A 22355-nucleotide genomic window follows, 5' to 3' on the forward strand; every position below is an offset into this window, starting at 1 on the left:
ATGTACAGACATACAATACCGATGAAAATATACTGGAAAACATGATCGGGAGAACTAGGATACTAAATACTGTAGATGCGGCTACTGGATTTATATATATTTCTTTGGATAGTCAGACAACCCCTTTAATGTCTCACCACCCTCAAGATCTTTACTTGCTGGCAGTGAATGGGAACAGATGAAAACCTAGAAATACAACAAAAATGGTTGTTCCAGTGCTTTGTCATAAAGTGTATGATCTCACAGAAGATTGCACTGAAGAGTTTAGTGTATGGTAATGGGATATAAAAAGAAGTATTTTATCCAGACATGGAAACGGATAGTCGCTAGGAAAGAAAAACACGTAGAACCAGCAATGCGAGGTCAATCGGGGAGTGCGAACATGAAGTACACACATTCCACAAGAACCCAACCTGTACATGTCCCAACTAGAAGATCGCCTTGTCAGACATGGAGGAGATGTATGGTTTGTAAAGGTCCAAGTACATGTAGTGATTATTTACTTACTGTTGCTTGTACAGCACCAACATATTCCACAGTCCCGTACAAAGATTGTCCTCATTTACATCAGTCCCTGTCCCCAATAGAGTGCACAATGTAATGTATCTACCTCAGGGACACACACAATAAGGCCAATTACCTATCTGTATGTTTTTTGGCACTTGGGAGGAAACTAGAGTACCCGGAAGAAACCCACACCATCCCAGGTAGAATATACAAGCTCCATGCAGATGTTGCCCTTGATCAGATTAGAAACCAGGACCACAGTGCTGGAAGGCAACATTATTGGCATGTACCGTACAAAAAACACCTAAATACGAACGACTGAAAAAAATAAATGATGTATTATTGAACATTCATATGTAAATCTCTCATGTGATAACGTATTAACTGGACCCTGACGGAGTCTAAGAATAGTGGTGGCCGGTCCCTGCACCTATGTGCGAATCTCCATTGAAGTCAATGAGAGGTAGAGAAATGGCCGGGTTAACATTGCATCTTCCATTGACCCTCTACCATTGGACCTGCTGTGTACACAGACTAATGACCAGCAAACATCTGTGTACATCTAAATAGACCTCTACACAGATACGGGCCCGGAGACTGAATATTGAAGTGTAGCTAAACGTTCGACAAACTTCTGACATGTCATAGTGACATGTCAGAAGTTTGGATTGGTGGGGGTCCGAGCACTGAGACCCCCACCACTCGCTAGAACGAAGCAGCTGAAGCACTCGTGTGAGCGCTCAGCCGCTTCGTGTCTGTTCGGCTTTTTCTGGAAATAAATGTATCGGTGTACGGACTCCATAGAAAGTCTATGAGCTCATACTCTGATACATCGGCTTTCCGGAAAAAGGCGAACAGACACGAAGCGGCTGAGCGCCCACACGAGCGCTTCAGCTGCTTCATTCTAGCGATTGGTGGGGGTCTCAGTGGTCGGACCCCCACCAATCCAAACTTCTGACATGTCACTATGACAGGTCAGAAGTTTGTAGAACGTTTAGCTACACTTTAACCCCTTAATGACCAAGGTATTTCCATCGTCGTATTCCAACAGCTATAACTTTTTTATTTTTGCGTCGACATAGCTGTACAAGGTCTTGTTTTTTCGGGACAAGTTGTATTTTGTAATAGCACCATTTTGGGGTACATATAATTTATTGATTAAAAAACAGAAACGTTGCCACTCTTTTGCGTCCTAAATCGACGCCGTTTACCGTGTGGTATAAATAACACAATAACTGTATTCAGCGGGTTGCTACGATTGCAACGATACCAAATTTGTATCGATTTTGTATGTTTTACTACTTTTACACAGTAGAAAAACCTTTTTTTTCAAAATTATTTGTTTGTGTCTCCATATTTGAAGAGCAATAACTTTTTTATTTTTCCGCTGATGCGGTTGTATGAGGGCTTTTTCTTGCCTGACGACTTGTATTTTTTATTGATACCATTTTGGAGTAGATGCGACTTTTTGATCACTTTTTTTTTAAGGCAGGATTCACAGAAAACAGTAATTTTTGCATTGTTTTTTACGGCGTTCACCGTGCGGGTTAAATAATGTAATAGCTTTTTAGTTGGGGTCGTTACAGACTCAGAGATACCAAAAGTGTAACTTTTTAAATTTATTTTGTTTTTTTAATAGTATAGCATTTTTGTAAGGGGAAAAAGTGGGGCTCTCTTTTTTTATTAACTTTATAAAAAAAAAATGTTTTTACTTTTTTACAAGTCCTACTAAGGGACATTAATATGCAATCCTCCGATCGCTTTTATAATACACTGCAATACTTTTGTATTGCAGTGTATTACTGCCTTTCCGTTTAAAACAGACAGGCACCTGCTAGGCCATGCCTCTGGCATGACCTAGCAGGCATTCCCTACAGGCAGACCTGGGGGCCTCAGGCCCCCAGATGCCATCAGTCATTGGCCCCGATACCCCTGAGGACGCTACATCGTAGCGAAACATGTCGGGGGAAGGGGGGGGGCTTCTACCTTTATTTTAATAATTGTCCTATTGACACCTTTGAATCTAACTAATAACTAACTGCATGTAGCGCTCTGTGGTTGTGGTACTTAACCCTTTCTAGACAGAGCTCTTACGTCTGGCACTGTGCTAATTGCTGTCAGAAATGGACATTAACTTTTACATTTCATGTAGTCTGTCCTTGTTGCAAATTGAATAAAGACTTTTATTTTTACTTTTTAATAATGGCTGGAAAACAGGGCTTATTTCTGCCGGCAGGCAGCCTTTTTTGAATTTAACTGTTGCACGCCCACCAACTATTGAGGTCCGCTCCATTGTATTTTCAGCTGCCATCAGAGGCACAGACACTCGGCGATCTTATCGCTGGGGGCCGGTGGGAGAGGGAGCTCCCTCCCTCTCTCCAAAACAACTCTGATGCGACTCTCGCTATTGAGCGCCGCATCTGAGGGGTTAAACGGGTGAGAGCGATACTGATATCGATCTCACCCGTTCGAGCAGGGACGCCCCCAGCCCTCAGCTGCCTCTGGTAGCTGAGAGGAGGGAGATTTAACGGCTCCCTGCTCTGTTTATTTATTCTGATGCAGCGCCGTGAAAAGGCATATGCATCAGAATAAAGCCCATTAGTGGCCGCCATGAAAAGGCGTATTGGCGGTCACTAACGGGTTAAGAAAGCAGTATCGGCCTTTTAAATGTTAAATCAAATTGAAAGCGCTTCTTCAAATTTCAGATACGCTCTTAGGCCAGGATCACACATGCAGTTTTGGTGCAGTTTTTGGCTCAGTCTTTTTAGCCAAAAGAGAGTTGACAAAAGAAAGGAGATCTATCAGTCTTTTCTTTATAGCCTTTATTCCTTTTGACTCTGAACCAATAACTGCAACAAAACTGAGTGTGATCCTGGCTTAAAGGCGTTGTCCCACAATTAAAAACTATCACCTATCCAAGGATAGGTGATAATTTTCTGATCGCTGGGGGCCCTGCCGATCGTTAGAACGGGAGTCTCGAAGCCTTTGTTTTCCCCACTGCTTGACTGCAGTGAGGATGACATTGAATGGAGCAGCAGGCGCATGCTCAACCACTGCTCCATTCAAGAAACCCCTCACTGCGGGGATGCAGTGAAGATGATTTGGGGGTTCGAGACCCCCGTTCGGGCAATTGGTAGGGCCCCCAGCGTTCAGAAAAATTTACCTACACGGTGGATAGGTGATATTTTTGGTTCCGACAATACCCCTTTAAAGGGTTTTTCTTAAAAAAAAATAAAAATAAATTAAAAAAAAACAGTAAGTACTTGCATTCCATCTAGAGCAACTTTTCTTATAACTCTGCATTGTGCCATTCCTGTTAGTCCTGCAAAAAATGCACGACATTGTCGTTGATAGGATGTGTCGACAGTGTAGGGACACACTCTTGACAATGTCAATGGTAACACCCAGTTGTCAAATTATTTACAGGATGAATAACAGAGCAACAGCACAATGCAAAGTTCTAAGAAAACGTTGGTATTGCATGAGGAATGCAATAGGTCAGGAGAGATGAAGCTTATGGGCAAAACCTCAGTATTTAGTTTTTTTTAAACTTCCTTCCACAAATAAAATAATTCCTGATGTGCATGCCACAAAAAAAAAAAAAAGTTAAATTTCTAAGTTATTATAGGGTTAGGGCAAATTGTGTAACCCAATGCGTTTCTACAGATGCTACTGTCCCACAACCAATGTTGGCATGCAATCCCAGCCCTCTATAATGATGCAGAATATAAAATGGTATATGGTTAGATGGTATATAATAAATGGTTAGACCTCATGCACACGGCCGTGCCCGTAATCACAGCCGGCGATTACAGGCACGGCCAGCGGCGTCCGCGGACAGCCGCTCGCATTTTCGGCCCGTGCTCCCATACAAAATATGGGAGCACAGCCCGTAAAAAGCAAAAGAACGGACATGTCCAATCTTTTGCGGTACAATTCTACGGCCCGGTCAGCTTACCATAAATATACAGGAAAGTGTCCAAAATCAATAGAAGTGAATGGATCTGACGATTTTTACAGTCCGATGCATGGGGCCTTAGATGGTATAGAATAAATGATTATTCTACAAACAAGTCAAAGCGCCTTTTGTCAGTAGTGGAGTAAGAGTCGACTGGCTTCTAGACCTTCGTCTTATCAATAATAACAAGGGCTCAAAGTCTCCTGGAGCATTTGATCAGCAGGGCTGGGCGCCATGTTAATGCTCACAAGTGTAGATAAGGAACTCGTGTTGGTTCTGTGTATAATAGGTAACTCCATACATTCCAGACACGACCTACGTACATTTTATAGATTAATATGATAACCTATTGTGCCATCATATTCTGCACATTCAGGAAAAGTAGTAAACATACAAAACGGAAAACAATGAATGAAAAGGAGAGAAAGGACCCCGTGTTGTAAGGGGTTGCTTTTTAATTTCAAGAAACAGCGCCACCCATGCCCACAGGCTCTGGTATTGCAGCTCATTCTTTTCAAATGAATAGGGACAATTTGCAAAACCAGACACTGCCCATGGACAAGAGTAGCGCGGTTTATGGTGATTATCTCAAAACACCCAAAATGGCAGCCGGACACTGCTTAGCAATTTGAAGACACCTTTTCCTGGCTGGTGGGAAGGGGGGGGGGGGGGTGAGATTCCCTCCCACATTTACAGCAGCTGTGAGTCAGGTTGCTTTGCCTTATTCACCTTGCTGTAATTCTGGGAAGTGCTCCCCCCTGGAGGCCAACAGAGGAAAACATGTCAAATTATTATTTGATTTTTAATACTTTCCACCATATGGAAGAAAAAAAAAAAATACAGCAAAAAACGTAAAAAAATATAATAGAAATAAGTAACGACACTTAAAAAAAAAATGTTTAATTCGCGACACATTCCCTTTAAGCTGGCTATATGCAGAACGTTGGTCAAACTCAACAATGAGGCTGGGTTCACACGACCATGTTTCGTCCGTAGCGTACGGAACGCATTTCGGCCGGAAGACCCAGACCGCACACACTGCAGGGAGCCGGGCTCCTAGCATCATAGTGATGTACGACGCTAGGAGTCCCTGCCTCTGCGTGGAACTACTGTACCGTACTGAAAACATGATTACAGTACGGGACAGTTGTCCTGCAGCGAGGCAGGGACTCCTAGCATCGTACATCACTATGATGCTAGGAGCCCGGCTCCCTGCACTGTGTTCGGTCCGGGTCTTCCGGCCGAAATACGTTCCGTACTTTACGGACGTAACATGGTCGTGTGAACCCAGCCTTATAGTAGCATCGGTCCATGAACAATTGCGAATGTGTGCAGACACTGACTGGGGCAAAGATGCTTCGGGGATGTTAGATTCTTCCTTGAAAAGTACACTGGGATACCATGCAACTGCAATTTGACTACACTTTTATTCATCCTGAGAAAGGGGCAACATTCATACATGGCAAACAGCAGCTGCTTATCCCCACCCCTCCAGTCATTGCGGACTCTGCTCCCGACCCCTCCAGTCATTGCGGACTCTGCTCCCGACCCCTCCAGTCATTGCGGACTCTGCTCCCGACCCCTCCAGTCATTGCGGACTAAATCCACATCCATTCATCGGTTCCGTTAGACATTTCCATCAGAGGAACCCAGGAACGGAAAGCCAAACGGAAACCATAACTTCCATTTGCATTACCATTGATTTCAATCGTAATGGTTCAGTTGCAATTGCTTTCAGTTTGTTTCTGTTCCGTAAGGCTTCAGTTTTTTAGCAGAAACAATAGCGTAGTCGTCTGCGCTATGGTTTCCGCTACAAAACTGGAACCTTACGGAACAGAAACCAACGGAAACTAATTGCAACGGAAGCATTACCATTTAAATCCATTGTAATGAAAACGGAAACTATGTCTTCCGTTTGGCTTTGCCGTTCATGGGTTCCACCGACAGAAAGGTCTGACGGAACCCAGCCCTAAAGGCCTAGAATGTGTATAAAATAAATTCACTAACAAAGTTTGACTTGACAAAAAAACATTAATCTTAACAAAAGAGGAAGAAAGGGTTTGAAAGGGAAGGAAATGACCAAGAGTGATCTCACACAGGACGTAAAAAGCTCAGAATGGGGGAGGTGCAGCGTTTGTGGTCACCAGGAAGACGAAACACAAAACCCCTCTTGAAGCTGCAGAAGAGACTTGAGTTCCGGTTTGCAAAAACTGAATACTACATTGCAGGATCACAGGAGATTTACATGTGCTGTGAATTTCTTATATGGGAGCAGCTAGAGGTCTATAGGCCATGGATTGCTCCTCAATGTTCAGTCAATGAGGAATTGAACCAGTTTTCGGTCCAGTCATTTTATGGTTGTGAATGAATGGGTGTGTCGACGCTGAAGAATGTTTACCTGTACCTGAGATATCCGGGTGGCAATCTTACAAGGTGATCGGATACAAAGAGCATATTGGTTCATGCCGTACCTGACGGTGTACGTCCAGGAAGAGGGGGGGAGGGGGTATAGGCTGGACATAGACAAAGCTCTTTAATTGTAATTTTTTTTAATTACCGGATTCGACATATCTTCATTTACAAGTATTTTGGTTCTCCAACTTATCTGGGATCCATTCAGAATTTTTTGGAAAACAAGGATTGACGTCATTTTGGCTGACAATTTAACGTCCATAAGTCTAATCGCCGTTCATTCTCTGAGGGGGAAAAACCACCGGCAGAGCTGAATTTTACGCAGTCCATTATTGTTTCTCTACAACTTCCAGAGATGAGCGGTGCTGCAGATATCCAGTAGCTGATCAGCTCTTACTCTTCACATACATTCAGCTGGAATGGGGGAAATTGAGTGAACAAACAGTAGCGAAAACTAATTTCAGCAGGCAGTTCTTTAGTCTAGGTTTACCGTTCGGGTCGATTTACACGGTACGATTCAATTATGATTTATTGCCACGATTAAAGTAAAATGTCACGATTTTGACGTGTTTTCACAAAAACTGCACCGTGTAAATAGGCTCTCATTGCGACTTTACAAAGGGAAATAGATTAATCACTGCTATAAAGTATTGTAAACTACTAGGCGTTTATATGGGACTTTCTCTTTGGCGATTGTGAGCACAGTATATGGAGTGATAGATCGCTCGCGCAGCAAGTCCTATAGGCATACATATGTTCCAGATTAGGCCGACGTTCGTCAAGAGATTATAGTAGTGCGTTTGAGTGACTAAAAATGTCCCGTGTAGCTTAGATCAAAGACTGCTGCAAAAATACGTATGAAAGATCAGCTTAAACTGTAGGTTCAACTTTGTAGGTTCCTTATATTAGAAAGCCGCACACACAGCAATCCCCTAATACACTTTAAAGTTCACCTCTACTATTCGCTCTCCTCCAACGCCATCATCTGACACGCTACTATGACGTGTTAGGGTGCCCACATAACATTTGATGAAATTCAGCAGAATTTCAGGGGGTCTGGTCAACCCTCCCCTAACCAGAGATGTTTGGGGAACGAAATGATTTCAACATGCTCGATCCTTTGGTCCTGCAGGAGAGAAGCTTCTCCCAATGGTGTCTGGCAGCAAATTATTCCCCTCTCCCCATTAAAACATATGAACGCTCGGCCAAGCGTGCATGTGTATGGGGGTGTCAGGAGGTATAGATAATAGTCAAACAAGCGTTCAGCCGACAGCCATTGTAAGTGCCTACGCAGCATTGGAAGCCGGTTAATAGCGTTGGTACAGTTTTCGTGATAACGACACGGCGCACAAACTGCGGCAAAAAAAACCTCACGTAAATACACAGCCCTCAATCGCAGTTGCTTGAATATAAAACGCTCCTAGAACTAGTTTTATTGAAAAAACAGGTTCCAGTTCTGCACATAAAAACTTCCAATGCTTCAGCTTTCCCCATTGACGTAAAAAGGGGTGGGCGTGAGGCAAAACTGCAACTTCGGCCTCTTCTCTTTATATTGTTTTTTTTTTTCTGCATTATAAAACGTATGTAAAATACATCACCAGCAATTTGAAGTCTTTTTTTATTGAATTTTCTTGGTCATTTTTTATGATATTTTTTTTAGGCATTGCACGCCAGGAAAAAAAAAAAACATAGGGCATGCTGCATTCTAATAAAAACTCCACTAACCCCAATAAATAGTCCACAGATACTTGCACTATAAGGACCCGGTAAGATCACTATCCATTAGTAAGGTATTTGTGGTACTGTATGCCGCATATAGCGGGCAGCGTTCCTATAGACATTGCCGTAACTAATTAAGCCTGAAGTGATAGAACTAATGTGTGGTTGAACAGTTAAAGCCGATGTCCATTATGGGCTTAGAAACTCTATGCAAGTCTCTACCCCCGGGTAATGCTTACCTGCTATGTATTCTCTATACTGCTGGGCTGCATTTTCGCTCTGCTCTTTTAGTGCCAGGCTGTGATCTGTGACTGCAGTTTACCTATATTACCCAATGGAAATTAGAGGTAGCCTGAAAACTAACTCCTGTCTCATCGCAGGCTCCGCATACTGTTCTTCCTCTCCCTCATGCTTTATACTGCAGCGTAGATTGTTCAGATTGGCTGATGTGTACTAGCACAAGTCCGCCAGGAAGTTGGTGAACAGGGAGCGGATAGGATCTTAAAGAACCTAAGACGTAGTGAATGGAGATTTACCTTAAAGCGGATCGGTTATCGTACTACGCTGCCATATATGAGGGCAGTAGAGTATTCGGAGACAAGTCCACTCTCCTATTAGCCAAAACAACACAAGAAAATATGTTTTACTGGCCAATAGGAGTGATGACAGAATACGCAGAACCGGACTTACCGTTATTCATGAGGGGGAACGCTCTCCCGCCCGCCTCAGTATATGATGTACTGCTGTATATGCAGGAGGAGGGGTGAGGCTTAGGCGGGGGTAGCGCTCCCCTCATGAACACGCCGGACTCTTAACTAGGAGTCCGGTGTATTACCAGAATGCTCGTATGAGCCAAACAGCAAAATATATTTTTGTGCCATTTTGGCTAACAGGAGAGCGGACCAGCATAGTCAGGTGACAGATCCGCTGTAAGAATAAACTTAGGTTGATTTGGCTCTTGCATTTTATACATTTTTGGTTGTAAATAATAATAAAAAATAAAAAAACACATAAATTGAGATTATGAAGTGTCATCACATTATTTTCAGCGGTGTTATTCGCTAGGTACATGAATACTCGGATCTAGTGATGTTGTACAGCCGGATTTCTGACAGTCATGCTCAATACAATGTATGTTCAGTCCAGTCTCCTTATTAAAGGGGCGCGCTGGACATGAACACAGTACAAACAAATTTCACAGCTGAACTGCTCTTCTGCAGCAACACTTAGTAAAACTTCCATCACTTCCTGCAACATACAACCATATACTCAAATATAGTGGGAACAGCACTGGTTACTGATCCTTCCTGATACTGGAGCTTTTCCACCACCAGAAAGTTCGCAAATATATGTTGGGAGCCAAAATCCAAAACAATCAAGTCAGACGCCGCAAATATGTTACCACACTACAGAAAATTATATATATATATACACACACACACACACACATAAAAAATATTCCATTGAAACACCACTCGTGTAATAAAGTAGGGGGTGCAAAGTACCGTATGTGGAAAGAAAAAAGGTTGCAGCACTCCAGCGAGGTCCAGTAAAAAAAATCTGTGGTTTACATTTGCCTACGTTTAAAGCCTAGCAATGTTTCAGCTCCACCATATAGATATCTGTGAATCTTCTGCCCGTTTTCTGGTTATTTAAAGTGGAGAGAGTTGGAAATCAGTTTCCCCTGTGTTAATGGACAACATCTGAAGTCTGTGCTGTATATTCTGGCTTTCTGAATATATTTTCTTGGACTGTTGCATGGCAATACAGCGTGATAAATCAGGTGACTACAATAGCTCTCCATCATCCTGTGTAACCTGCCGTTGTCACCGAGAGACCCTGCAGTCTCCTCTTAGTTGTAGATTACGCATAGCTATTACTATACAATCATCTTTTTCTACTATCCCATCAGAAGTCTCTAGGAATGACATTGCATCCTTGGGAAACGAGTGTTCGATTTTTTGGCAAGCAATATAGCAATGGCAGCAGAGTTAATATATCAGGTTAGGTTTGTCATAAGTGGAGAACAGGCTTTAAAGAGGCTCTGTCACCACATTATAAGTGCCCTGTCTCCTATATAAGGAGATGGGCGCTGTAATGTAGGGGACAGTAATGCTTTTTATTTAATAAAACGATCTTTTTTCACAACGTTAGGAGCGATTTAAGTTTATGCTAATGAGCTTTCTTAATGCCCAAGTGGGCGTACTTTTACTTTCGACCAAGTGGGCGTTGTACAGAGGAGTGCATGACGCTGACCAATCGGCATCATGCACTCCTCTCCATTCATTTACACTGCACTAGCGATATAGTTATATCACTATGTGCAGCCTCATACACAAACACTAACATTACTAGTGTCCTGATAATGAATACACATGACCATCCAGCCTGGACGTCATGTGTACTCAGAATCCTGACACTTCTGACTCTTTTTGTGAGATTCCGGCAAGTGAAACCAAATCTCGTTTAGCTCCGAGATCTCGCAAGATTTCGTATCCGTTGCTGGTATCTCACAAAAAAAGAGATTCAGAAGTGTCAGGATTCTGAGTACACATGACGTCCAGGCTGGATGGTCATGTGTATTCATTATCAGGACACTGTAGTAATGTTAGGGCTTGTGTATGAGGCTGCACATAGTGATATATCTATATCGCTAGTGCAGTGTAAATGAATGGAGAGGAGTGCATGATGCCGATTGCTCAGCGTCATGCACTCCTCTGTACAACGCCCACTTGGTCTAACGTAAAACACGCCCACTTGGGCATTAAGAAAGCTCATTAGCATAAACCAAAATCGCTCCTAACGTTGTGAAAAAAGATCGTTTTATTAAATAAAAAGCATTACTGTCACCTACATTACAGCGCCCATCTCCTTATGTAGGAGACAGGGCACTTATAATGTGGTGACAGAGCCTCTTTAAAAAAAAAAAAAAAGGAAGACTGAAGGATAAAAGGATACAGCTTCTCAGCCGAAACCGTTAGCTGAACTGACAACTCGGCTGAGAACGGGTCCTGCGTGTCTCTGACACAGGTTCCAGCCACATCTAAGTTCATAACGTAGATGTGATCAATATTAGCGGAATCCTGTGTCAGACAAAACCAACACACATTAGGTATTCACACAACCATAACCTGAGGAATTCATTTACAAGGTTATTTAGTGTAAAACAGTAAAAAAAAAAAAAAATGCTGAATAATAATTTTTTCTATATTTACGGCAAAATAAAAAATGCACACACAAATTTATAGGTAGCCTAAGACCTTATTCACACGACAGGGTTTCCTGTCCCACGGCTGCCGTAGGAACAATAGACCCCTAATGGGGCTATTCACAGGACCGATTTTTTGACGGACGGGGAAACCCGGACGTCAAAAAATGGGACATGCTCTATTTTCGTCCGTTCTCCCAGCCCCCATAGAAGTCTTTGGGGCCGGGTAATAGACGGCCATCACTTGAATGTGCTCCAAATGACGGCCGTGACTTCCGGCGCTCGCGCTCTCCTTCTCCTCCTCACAGTGCGAAGTGCATGTGAGGAGGAGAGTATTTGTTTGCTCCCCGTAGGAGCGGAATCCCCAATCCCCGGCCACAGCTTCGGCAACGCTGTGGCCGGGTATTGGGGATTCCGCTTTGGAAGTGCCTGACGTCATTGGATATTGACATGGACATTGAAGTCAGGGACTTCTCCTGGAACGGTGGAACTATCTACAGACAGGTAGGGGGGGGGTATTACCATCTATGGAGGAGGGGGGGGTACTACCTATAGGGGGGCTGTGTGCCACTACCCACTGCACCCCGTAGGTAGCGGCACGCCCACCCCGTAGGTCGCGGCCCGCCCCCGTAGTTCGCGGCACGCCCCCCGTAGGTAGCGGCACGCGGCCCGCCCCCCGTAGGTAATTCTACACCCCCCCCCCATAGATGGCACTACCCCCTACCTGTCTGTAGATAGCGCCACCGTTCCAGGAGAAGTCCCTGACTTCACTGTCCATATATGGACAGTGAAGTCATGGACTTCTCCTAGAGTGGAGACACCGGCCACAGAGTCGGGGATTCTTCTTCAGAAGTGCCTGACGTCACTGTGTCCACATATGGACACAGTGAAGTCAGGGACTTCTCCTGGAGTGGAATCCCCAATCCACGGCCACAGCGTTGCCGAAGCGGTGGCCAGGGATTAGGGATTCCGCTCCTACAGGGAGCAAAAAAATAACCACCTCCTCACATGCACATCGCACTGTGGGGAGGAGAAGGAGAGAGCACGAGCGACGGAAAACACAGCCGTCACTTGGAGCACATTAAACTGATGGCCATGTATTACCCGGCCCCACATACTTCTATGGGAGCCGGGCGGGCGGCCGAAAATAGGGCATGTCCCATGTTTTGACGGCCGGGATTCCCGGGCCGTCAAAAAAAATCGGTCGTGTGAATAGCCCCATTAGGGGTCTCTTGATCCTACTGCAGCCGTGTGACGGCCGTTTTTTGAACGGCCGTCACAGGGCCGGGAAACCTTGTCATGTGCATAAGGGCTAAAACTGCACCAAAAAAAAAAAGATACAATTTCTCTTGCACAAAAATCAATAAAAAATGTTTCAAACAGCTATGTCAATTAAACAAAAATAATTATGTCTGCTAAAGCAAGAGGCAAAACTAAAAAAAAAAAAAGCTTAGCTGCCCATTCAGTCCCGGTCATTAAAAGGTTAAAGTGAACCTGCGCAGACAACACTGATGATGGGAACCATATAAGCCAAATATGAACGTGTCTGTGAGCAAACACTAAACAGAAGCAGGAACTGTCGCAAAGTTAAAAAAAAAAGTTGATGAGATCTGTACAGACTATCCGAACAAAAGCCCTGAAACCGGTCCGCGGACATCAGAGCCGAGCAGCCAGATGTGCACAAGAAATACTTGTGGTTTTCAGACTTTATTTAGAATATGGACTATTGCCAAACTAAAACGGAATGGGTTACTTTGGGTTGGCAAGGGACCATCAAGTACTAAAGCAAGAAGTACAGAGGATCCTAGGGGAACTTGCAAATCTGCTCTGAAGTTCTGGACAGGAAAGATGAGTCAACTATTTCCATCAGCTAAAAAAGATGAGAAAAAAAAAAGAGAAAGAAAACTGCTTTCGTGCAGCATACAAAGGGGCCACACTATTACTGACTGGCAGACCGCTTACCATGCACATTACGGGTACTTTCGCACAGGGCGGATACGCTGCGCACAAGAACACAGCGTATCAGCCCTGGTCGCCGCAGGGAATTCCGGCTGAAAAACTGCACCAAACAAAAAAGTTTCATACAAACCTTCTGCCGTCCTGCAGCCTGGAATGACGTTTCATCTCATGTGACCGCTGCAGCAGCGACATGGGATGAAGCGACATCCCGGGAGGCCAGCCTGGACGAAGCAGCACGGCATTCTCGGTAAGTAGAAGATTTATTTTTTTTCCTTCCCGAGTTGCGATTTGTTTGGCAAAATAACAGATTTTCCGCTGCAAATATCGCAACATTGCTATTTGTTGAGGGTTTTACCTTCTCCATGGAACTAAATAGGGAAAACCCAAATAAAAAAAACAGTGATTTCGCAAAAACAAAATGACATGCTGCGGAAGAAAAATGCACCGCAGATCAACGTCTGAGTGGTTTTTACGCTTTTCATTTACGCAGCGTGTGGATGAAATTTGTTCCAATCTCATCCACTCTGCGGCTACTGTATTGTGCGGTGGAATTTCCACAACTAAATTTGTTGCGGAAATATCAGCAGTATTTACGCTACGTGTGAACCCGGCCTAATAATTGTTTCTGCTAAAAAAACACAAACCTTATGGAATAGAGACAAATGGAAGCCAATTGCAACGCAAGCATTACCACTGAAATCAATGTTAATGCGAACGGAAGCTATGGTTTTCGTTTGGCTTTCCATTCATTGGTTCCTCCGATGGGAAGGTCTAACGGAACCCCATGAACAAAACCCGACGCTGATGTGAACACAGCCTAACCATTATATATTTTCACAAATAAGACAACAGGATCTGTAGAAAACTCCAACCATCCGTATTCTTCCTTTGTCTCCTGCTGCCAGTATCCCTCAGCATGGGGGTCATCACTAGACCATAGTGAAGCTTAGTACATAGTGACGTATGGCCATGTAAACGAGGAATCGAAAGGCTCCCGTAGAAAGTTGGCTAGTTGTAACGCTGGGTCTAGGGAAACCAGCAGTGGGTGAACAGAGGAAAAACTTGAATGGCAGGTATATCACAAATTAATTTTTATGTTTTCGTTTTTGTTTTTTAAATCCAAATATAATTTGGAAGAGGCCCAGTTTGACACTAGGGATTCTCCCCTATGAGCCAGAATAGAGCCGCTCTCGCTCAGGGTGACCTGGATCATCCTTGCATTACATGGTCGACCATTACTTTAATTCCAAAGTAATGTGAAGAAGTGAGAGATCCTCCTCATTAGCACAGAGTCTGTGCCACAGACGGATGCTCAGAATGCCCTCACCACACACAGGTGCATTTGTGAGGAATACACGGTCATTAGACTTGGCAGTGTAGCTGGTAATTTCCAAGTCGGAAATTTCAGCCACATATTTAGAAACAATTAAAGGGGTTGTCCACTACTAAACAACTGAAGACCTATCCACCGAATAGGTCATCAGTATATCAGTGCGGGTCCGACACCCATACCCCGCACCGTTAAGCATTTCCGGCTGTCTCCAAACATCGGATGTTATGGCCCATTATGCCATTTACAGAGCCAGAGGCAGTTGGCTCCATACATTGCATAGCTTATTCACTTGAATAGGAGTAGAGCTGCAGTACGGCAGCTCGCCGCTATTCAATGGCCAGAGCTAACTGCTTCTGGAAATGTACGTCCGGTGCTCGGAGGCGGCTCAACGGTGCAGGGTCTGGGTGTCGGACCCCACAGATCATGTACTGATGACCTAATTGGTGGATGGGTCATCAGTTGTCCAGTAGTGGACATAGCGAAGCTTAAAGGGACTATGCAGGATTAGAAAAGAGGTCTGTCTAGGAACTGCACCACGCCTCTACATGGCCTGTGTCTGGTATTGCTGCTCATCCTCATTTAAGTGGCACTTCTATTGGTGCGGCTTCTGGAGGAAAATAAAACTGCAAACCTTTCTTGTAATCCTGGACAATCCCTTGAAAATGATAGGTAATGAACATCAAATACTTGTCACAATCACACTGGGTGGTATTAGTTAGGGCTCATGGACACAGCCGGATTACGGCTTCAAACCACCCAAGTTGTATAGATCCATATTACAACACCCATACAAGTGCCCCGCTTTCATACGGAGGATATCTCCACGGAGAATATTTCCACACGTGCGACACCTGAGGGGGCCTGTACGGCAGCACTGTGACCAAGCGACTCCGTGCACAGCCGTCCAGACTGACAGACATCTATTGTCGCTTTTCTCTTGGGGAACTGAAAGAACCAGGAAGGAAAACTCAAACTAGTCCGATCCTGGTTTACCCTCACAGTCGCCCATGGATGAGGGTCCGCAGGCCTTTATAGGATATGAAGGTCAAGGCCTTCAGTGTTAAAATGCAGTTTTTAATGCTATGGCAGTTCCCCAGTAGCCAAAGGAATAAATAATGCAACAAAACGGACGTATGGGGCACACCGCAGATCAAAAAGAGAGAAAAAAAACCAGTCCTAAACATGAAGTTCTCAAATAAGAGAAATGATATGTTCTGTACAGTACAGCCCCTGGTGCTAGAGGAACACGAGGGGCTGACTGCAGAAAGACAAAAGGTATTTTCCAAACCCCAATATTTTGCACAATGGTGGTTATCCTTCTCAGAAGTAAAGCGTCATGTTGAGCTCTAGATGTGCGCAGTTCCCCTTTGTCCCCGCACTTCCTCTAACTGACAAACAACCAGAGTTACCAAGTCCGAAACGGAAGTTAAAGAGGCTCTGTCATCACCACATTATAAGTGGCCTCTCTTGTACATGATATGATCGGCGCTGTCATGTAGATTACAGCAGTGTTTTTTTATTTAGGGAAAGGATCATTTTTGACGGAGTGACCTCTATTAGCTTTATGCTAATGACTTTAATGGACAACTGGGCACGTTTTACTATATGACCAAGTGGGCGTTGTACAGAGGAGTGTATGACGCTGACCAATCAGTGACCAATCAGCATCATACACTTCTCCCCATTCATTTACACAGAATCCTGACACTTCGGTAACATTTGTGCGAGATTTACAGCAAGGCAAGTGTAATCTCGTTTTAAATGACATGTTACAGCGTAATCTCGCGAGATTACGCTTGCCTTGCTGTAAATCTCGCACAAACGTTACCGAAGTGTCAGGATTCTGTGTAAATGAATGGAGAGAAGTGTATGACGCTGATTGGTCACTGATTGGTCAGCGTCATACACTTCTCTCCACAACGCCCAATTGGTCAAAAAGTAAAACATGCCCAGTTGTTCATTAAGAAACTCATTAGCATAAAGCTAAAATAGGTCATAACTCCGTCAAAAATGATAGTTTTTCTAAATAAAAAACACTGCTGTGATCTATATTACAGCGCCAATCACATCATGTACAAGATAGGGCACTTATAATGTGGGGACAGAGCCTCTTTAATAAAACAGAAACTAGAGTAGACATGAAGGCCGCAATATATAAGGCCACACGCCGACTACGGCAGCGACACAGGACGCACGACCAAAGTTTGCCGTGTTGTCCTGCCTGCACCTCAGACAATGAATGTCAATGCGGCTGCTTTGTGACCCGCAGGTTGCCGTGACCACGACACGCAAGAAATCCGAACCTGCTGGTTGAAACGTGGCCACATTGACTTTCATTACTGGCGATGCTGGCTGGGCGACACAGCGATCTTTGGTCACGCAACCCGAGTCAAGGCCGAAGTCGCTTTGTAAGAAAAAGCAGCAGCTTCTAGCCGCAGCTAAGCAATAAAGGCAGTCGTGGTTCTCCACGCTCTTGTAATGATCCGGCGGTGTCACTCACATGGCGGTCGAAATGTTTGGCCTTGTTCACACAGTGCAAATTTAATGCAGATTTTGCACGTATTTTGTTTTTTTTTAACCAAAACCAGAATTGGATCCAGGACAGCAGACCTATAAGGCCTTCCTTTATATATTTCTTCTGTTTAGGTTCCTTCCCTGGTTGGGGAGTAAAAATAAAAAAATTACACACAATATCTGCAGTGTGTGAACAAGGCCTAACTGACTCAGCACATCCGGTGCCAGCTGACAGAAAAGACGGAAGTGGCTGAACCTCTCGATAGTTAAAAAATATTCTGTTTGAGACCGTCCTGAAGCTTGAATTCACCTTTGAACAAAACTTTACTGTGTATCAACACCATAAAACGCTGAGTAACTTCGTAAATAAACTTCATTACTCATCTAGTTCTAATCCGGAGTCAAAACCTAGATTAGGCCGGGTTCACACACAGCGTAAATACTGCGGATTATCCGCAACGGATTTCATTGCGGAAAATCAGCAGCATAATACAGAAGCAGCAGAGAGGATGAGATTTGAACAAATATCACCCACACGCTGCGTAAATGATGAGCGGAAAAAACGCTCAGAAATAGATCCGCAGCATGTCATTTGTATAATCACCGCTATTTCTGTTCCAGGTTTGTCCCATTGAATTCAATGGGGAGCTAAATGCGCAACAAAAAGCCGTTGTTGCGATTTTTGCGGCGGAAAAGCTGCAACTCTGCAAAAAAATAATAATAATTTTTTTTTAAAAACGCAACTGTTGCAATTCACTGTTCTGGTTGCGATTAAAAACAGAATGCAGAGTGATTTCAAAGCAATTGGACGAACTGCAATTTAGGATCAGTACAAGATAAGAAATGGGATGTATTTACAAAGTTACTTTACTTTTGATATTCATTGATCCTATATGGAAGCTAAAACGGTGAACATGCACTTTAACCCCTTCCCTCCGCAGCCATTTTTCGGATTTTACCTTTTGTTTTTTCCTCCCCACCTTCCAAAAGCCATAACTATTTTATTTTTCCATCAATATTGCCGTATGAGGGCTTGTGTTTTGCGGGACAAGGTGTAGATTTTCACAGCACCATTTTTGTACCATATAATGTGGTGGGAAACGAGAAAAAAAATGTGTGGTGGAATAGGAAAAAAAAAACAGCGATTCCTCAACATTTTGGGTGGTTTTGTTTTTACAGCGTTCACCGTACGGTAAAAACTGCATGTTAACTTTATTCTGCGGGTCAATACGATTACAGCGATACCAAATTTATATCGTTTTCTTTATGTTTTACTAGTTTTACAAGAAAAAAACTGATTGTTAAAAATAAAAATAAAATTATTTTTCTGTCGATTTAGCGGTATGAGGGCTTATTTTTTGCGGGGTGAGCTGTAGTTTATATTTACATCGTTTTGGGGTACGTGAGACTTTTTGATCACTTATTTCATTTTTTGTGGGAGATGGAGGGACCAAAAAAACCGCAATTCTGAAGTTAATTTTTTCTTTTTTACCGGGTTTAACCGTGCAGACTAAATACATTGTAATAGTTTACTTTTACGGAAGCGGCGATACCAGTTAAGTTAGCTTTTTATTTTTTTTACATTGTGCTTGAGAGAAAATGGCAAAAGGTTTTTTTCTTTGAGCTTTTAAATTTACTTTTTTTTAAAAATTTGTTAAAAAAAAAACGTGCTTTTGCGGCCGCAATTCCCCCCGAAAATCCACGGGAGAATTGCGGCCCCATTCATTCCTATCTGGCCTTGCACACGACCATGGTTTCCACGGTCCGTGCATGGCCCCGGAGCCCAGACCACAGGAAGAACGGGCATGTCTGATTACAGCCGGGTTCTGCGGTCCAGGCTCATAGCAAATAATGTCCGCAGCCATGTGCACAGCCCGCGTTTTGCGGGCGGCTCGCAGGTTACACTCCGCCCCCATGCCAACCCAAAAATCACAGTCGCGTGCATGAGGCCTTACGGTATTTTACTTGTCCTCCTAGGGGACTTTAACCAGCGATCGTTAGATCGCTTGCACAATATACAGCAATACTAATGTATTGCAGTATATCGTGATTCTCACAGTCTCCTATGAAGCCCTGTCATGCCAACCAACGGCACCCCCCGATCTTGCTCCGGGGGGGCCGTTGGGGCATTACAGGGAGTCGCCCCCCATTTTTAGTCATTTAAATGCCACGATCGCTATTGAACGCAACATTTAACAGGTTAAACAAGTGGGATCGCGCTCGTTACCCGGAAGTGTCGGCTGTAACACACAGCTGACACACTTGCTCTATAGCGCGGGCTCGGCCCGTGAGCCCGCTCCATATTCCCCCACACGGCGTGCACCGTATATATACGGCGGATGTCGGGAAGGGGTTAAGGGCTCGTCCACATGTAACGGAATTGCGGACGGACAATAAGCCGAATACAGTAGCAGAAAAGTAGATGTGAATGAGCAAATGTCATCCACACACTGTGTAAAATTTCAGTCGTCAAATTCACCTGCGGTGCGTATTTTTTGTTCCACAGCATGTCAATTCCTGCTGCGGAAAGCGGACTTAATTCCGCACCATTTTCTGCAGGAAAAAAAACGCAGGAAAGGGTGCGGATCGTCTGCTAGTTTAAGCGGAAATGCTGCAGGTTTAGAAAGCACCAGAAATTTTGGTCACCAGCTAAACATTATTTCTAAAAAGTGGGAGTTCCCCTTTAAGAGGCAAAAACCAAAGATAATTATTTACAATTCAGGGTGAACCTAAAACAATCAGAAATTTTTTCGGCTGTTTTTTTTACTTTTAAAGTCACACAGCCCATAGTCTAATCCGCAAAACCAATCACTCCTCTTCCTGTCACTGTACCCAAAACACGACCGCCAAGTCCTGCTCAGAGTGCCCACAAGTTCTAGTAAATTCATAGTTGGCTTATACATAGGAGTGTTAAATTATAGTTCAAAAAGTCACCATGATAACAAATCTAGCTGCATCTAAAGGGGTCACGTGAGATTATACAAGAGTCTGCTTGTTATTCCTGAGAAAGAGCGCCTTCCTTGTCCACCGGCTGTGTCTGGTACTGCAGCTCAGCCTAGTTTAAGTAAATCTCATACATCCCCTGTTAATCTCTGTATAGTTATGCTGCAATATGACGTATTGTCAGATAAGTAGGCAGATTTGTCATTCTGGAATCTAGGAAAGCTGGGTGACAACCCCTGCTGGCACTGTAATGGCCACAGATACGTGTTTTACTATCAGGGTCCCGTGGTAAGGATTGAAGAAATAATTCCACAACAGGTAAACGTTTCCTGAAAATTTCTTGTGGATACATAAAACAACATTAACCGCTCTCCGGGTGATCGGCCATCGGAAACTTTAGGGTCCAATAATACCTAGGAAAATCAAATATTTGGCTGCCACCTCAACACATGTCAAGGTATGCAGCTCCTTTTGATCAGGCTGGGGCCTGCAGCTCCCCTCCCTCCCCAGCAGGCGGGGACAGGCAGGAAGACCTTAACCCATAGACTGCCAGACTAATAGGAAATATTGAGACATCCCATACATACATAAGATGCAGCAAGAGTTATGCAAATATATATATATATATATACACACATATATATATACACACACACACACACACACACACACACACACACACACACACACACACATATATCTTCTATGCAATAAACGGAGGATGCTTATGCAGAAGAGCATTAGGTGAATGGGGACATATAGGTGACATGGGGTTGAATGTGACCGGGGGCACCATCTACCAGCAGTCTAAGTTCTCCATGTAATGTTGAGTGCCACCCTGGTGCCCGGTTTCTCCAGGATCAGATCACTTGGCCTCGTATGAATTAGACTCTGGATTATGAATCTGAGATTGGGAAATAGTGCTCTGCACTGGGGACAGACACCGCTGCAGTATATGTCAGCGCTATACATAATGCCGGCAATGATCAGAGGAGGAAGCACGTCTATATATTATACATCATAGCTTTTGCATTGTGTCACAGGACGACTTGACAGTGGCCCATCAGTGACTGGTATGTGGGCGCTGCTGGCACTGGGTGTGCTGCAGATGGCCACTGATTGTGGGGGAGTGGGCTGCTAAGACATAGAGGGTGGTGACAACCAACGCCCAGTGTGTACCCGGGTCTTCACGACTCACCCCTGTCCCGTTGTCGCACACCACCACCTTCCTGCCTTGGCTGTCCATATCAGTGCCTCCCTCCGCCGGAGCCGCCAAGCTCTCAATGACTGGCAAAACCGGAAGTGCGTCCCCCCGCCCGACACCTACTACTACTTCTCCTTCTCCTTCTCCTCCGGTAAGTGGAGACACGTGATCTGACGCGTCAAGCGCAGCCTCCGCCCATTCAGCCAATCAGGGAGACGCCTGCGGTAAGAGTGGGCGAGTTGTGACGGTGATTGGACAGAGTAGACAGGAAAGCCGGCTTGTCCATTCAAAGGAGAATGAAGCATAGGACGCCATCTTTGTTGTTGGCGTATATTTATTCTATGATCAATGACGCTGCTCTAACATACCGCATAGATGCGCACTTGTCTAGTTGGAACTAATGGCTGAAGGGAGAAAGTGAATGCGCGGCCGTATATTTTTCTTATATAAGCCCCACCCTCCAATATTCTGACCACGCCCCATAATTCCTGTACATCAGGGTGTATTCACACGTGTAGGTTTTGATCCGGTTTTGAAAAGGTTTTTTATGCAGCAAAACCAAATGTGGATTATAAAGGGAGAGAAATTATAAAGGACA

The 22355-nt window shown here is 44.1% G+C and overlaps 1 protein-coding gene across 1 annotated transcript in view; it reads right to left on the reverse strand.

Moving 5' to 3' along the window:
- The window catches only part of ACTR2 (actin related protein 2), a 46363-nt gene extending 24441 nt beyond the window's left edge, over positions 1-21922 (reverse strand). Inside the window, exon 1 of the mRNA XM_075863122.1 lies at positions 21752-21922. Coding sequence (XP_075719237.1) covers positions 21752-21799 — 48 coding nt within the window. The 5' untranslated portion in view covers positions 21800-21922. The remainder of the gene's footprint in view (positions 1-21751) is intronic.
- Between the last annotated feature and the right edge of the window lie 433 nt (positions 21923-22355).

Source organism: Rhinoderma darwinii, chromosome 4, assembly GCF_050947455.1.
Source record: "Rhinoderma darwinii isolate aRhiDar2 chromosome 4, aRhiDar2.hap1, whole genome shotgun sequence".
Classification (NCBI taxonomy): domain Eukaryota; kingdom Metazoa; phylum Chordata; class Amphibia; order Anura; family Rhinodermatidae; genus Rhinoderma; species Rhinoderma darwinii.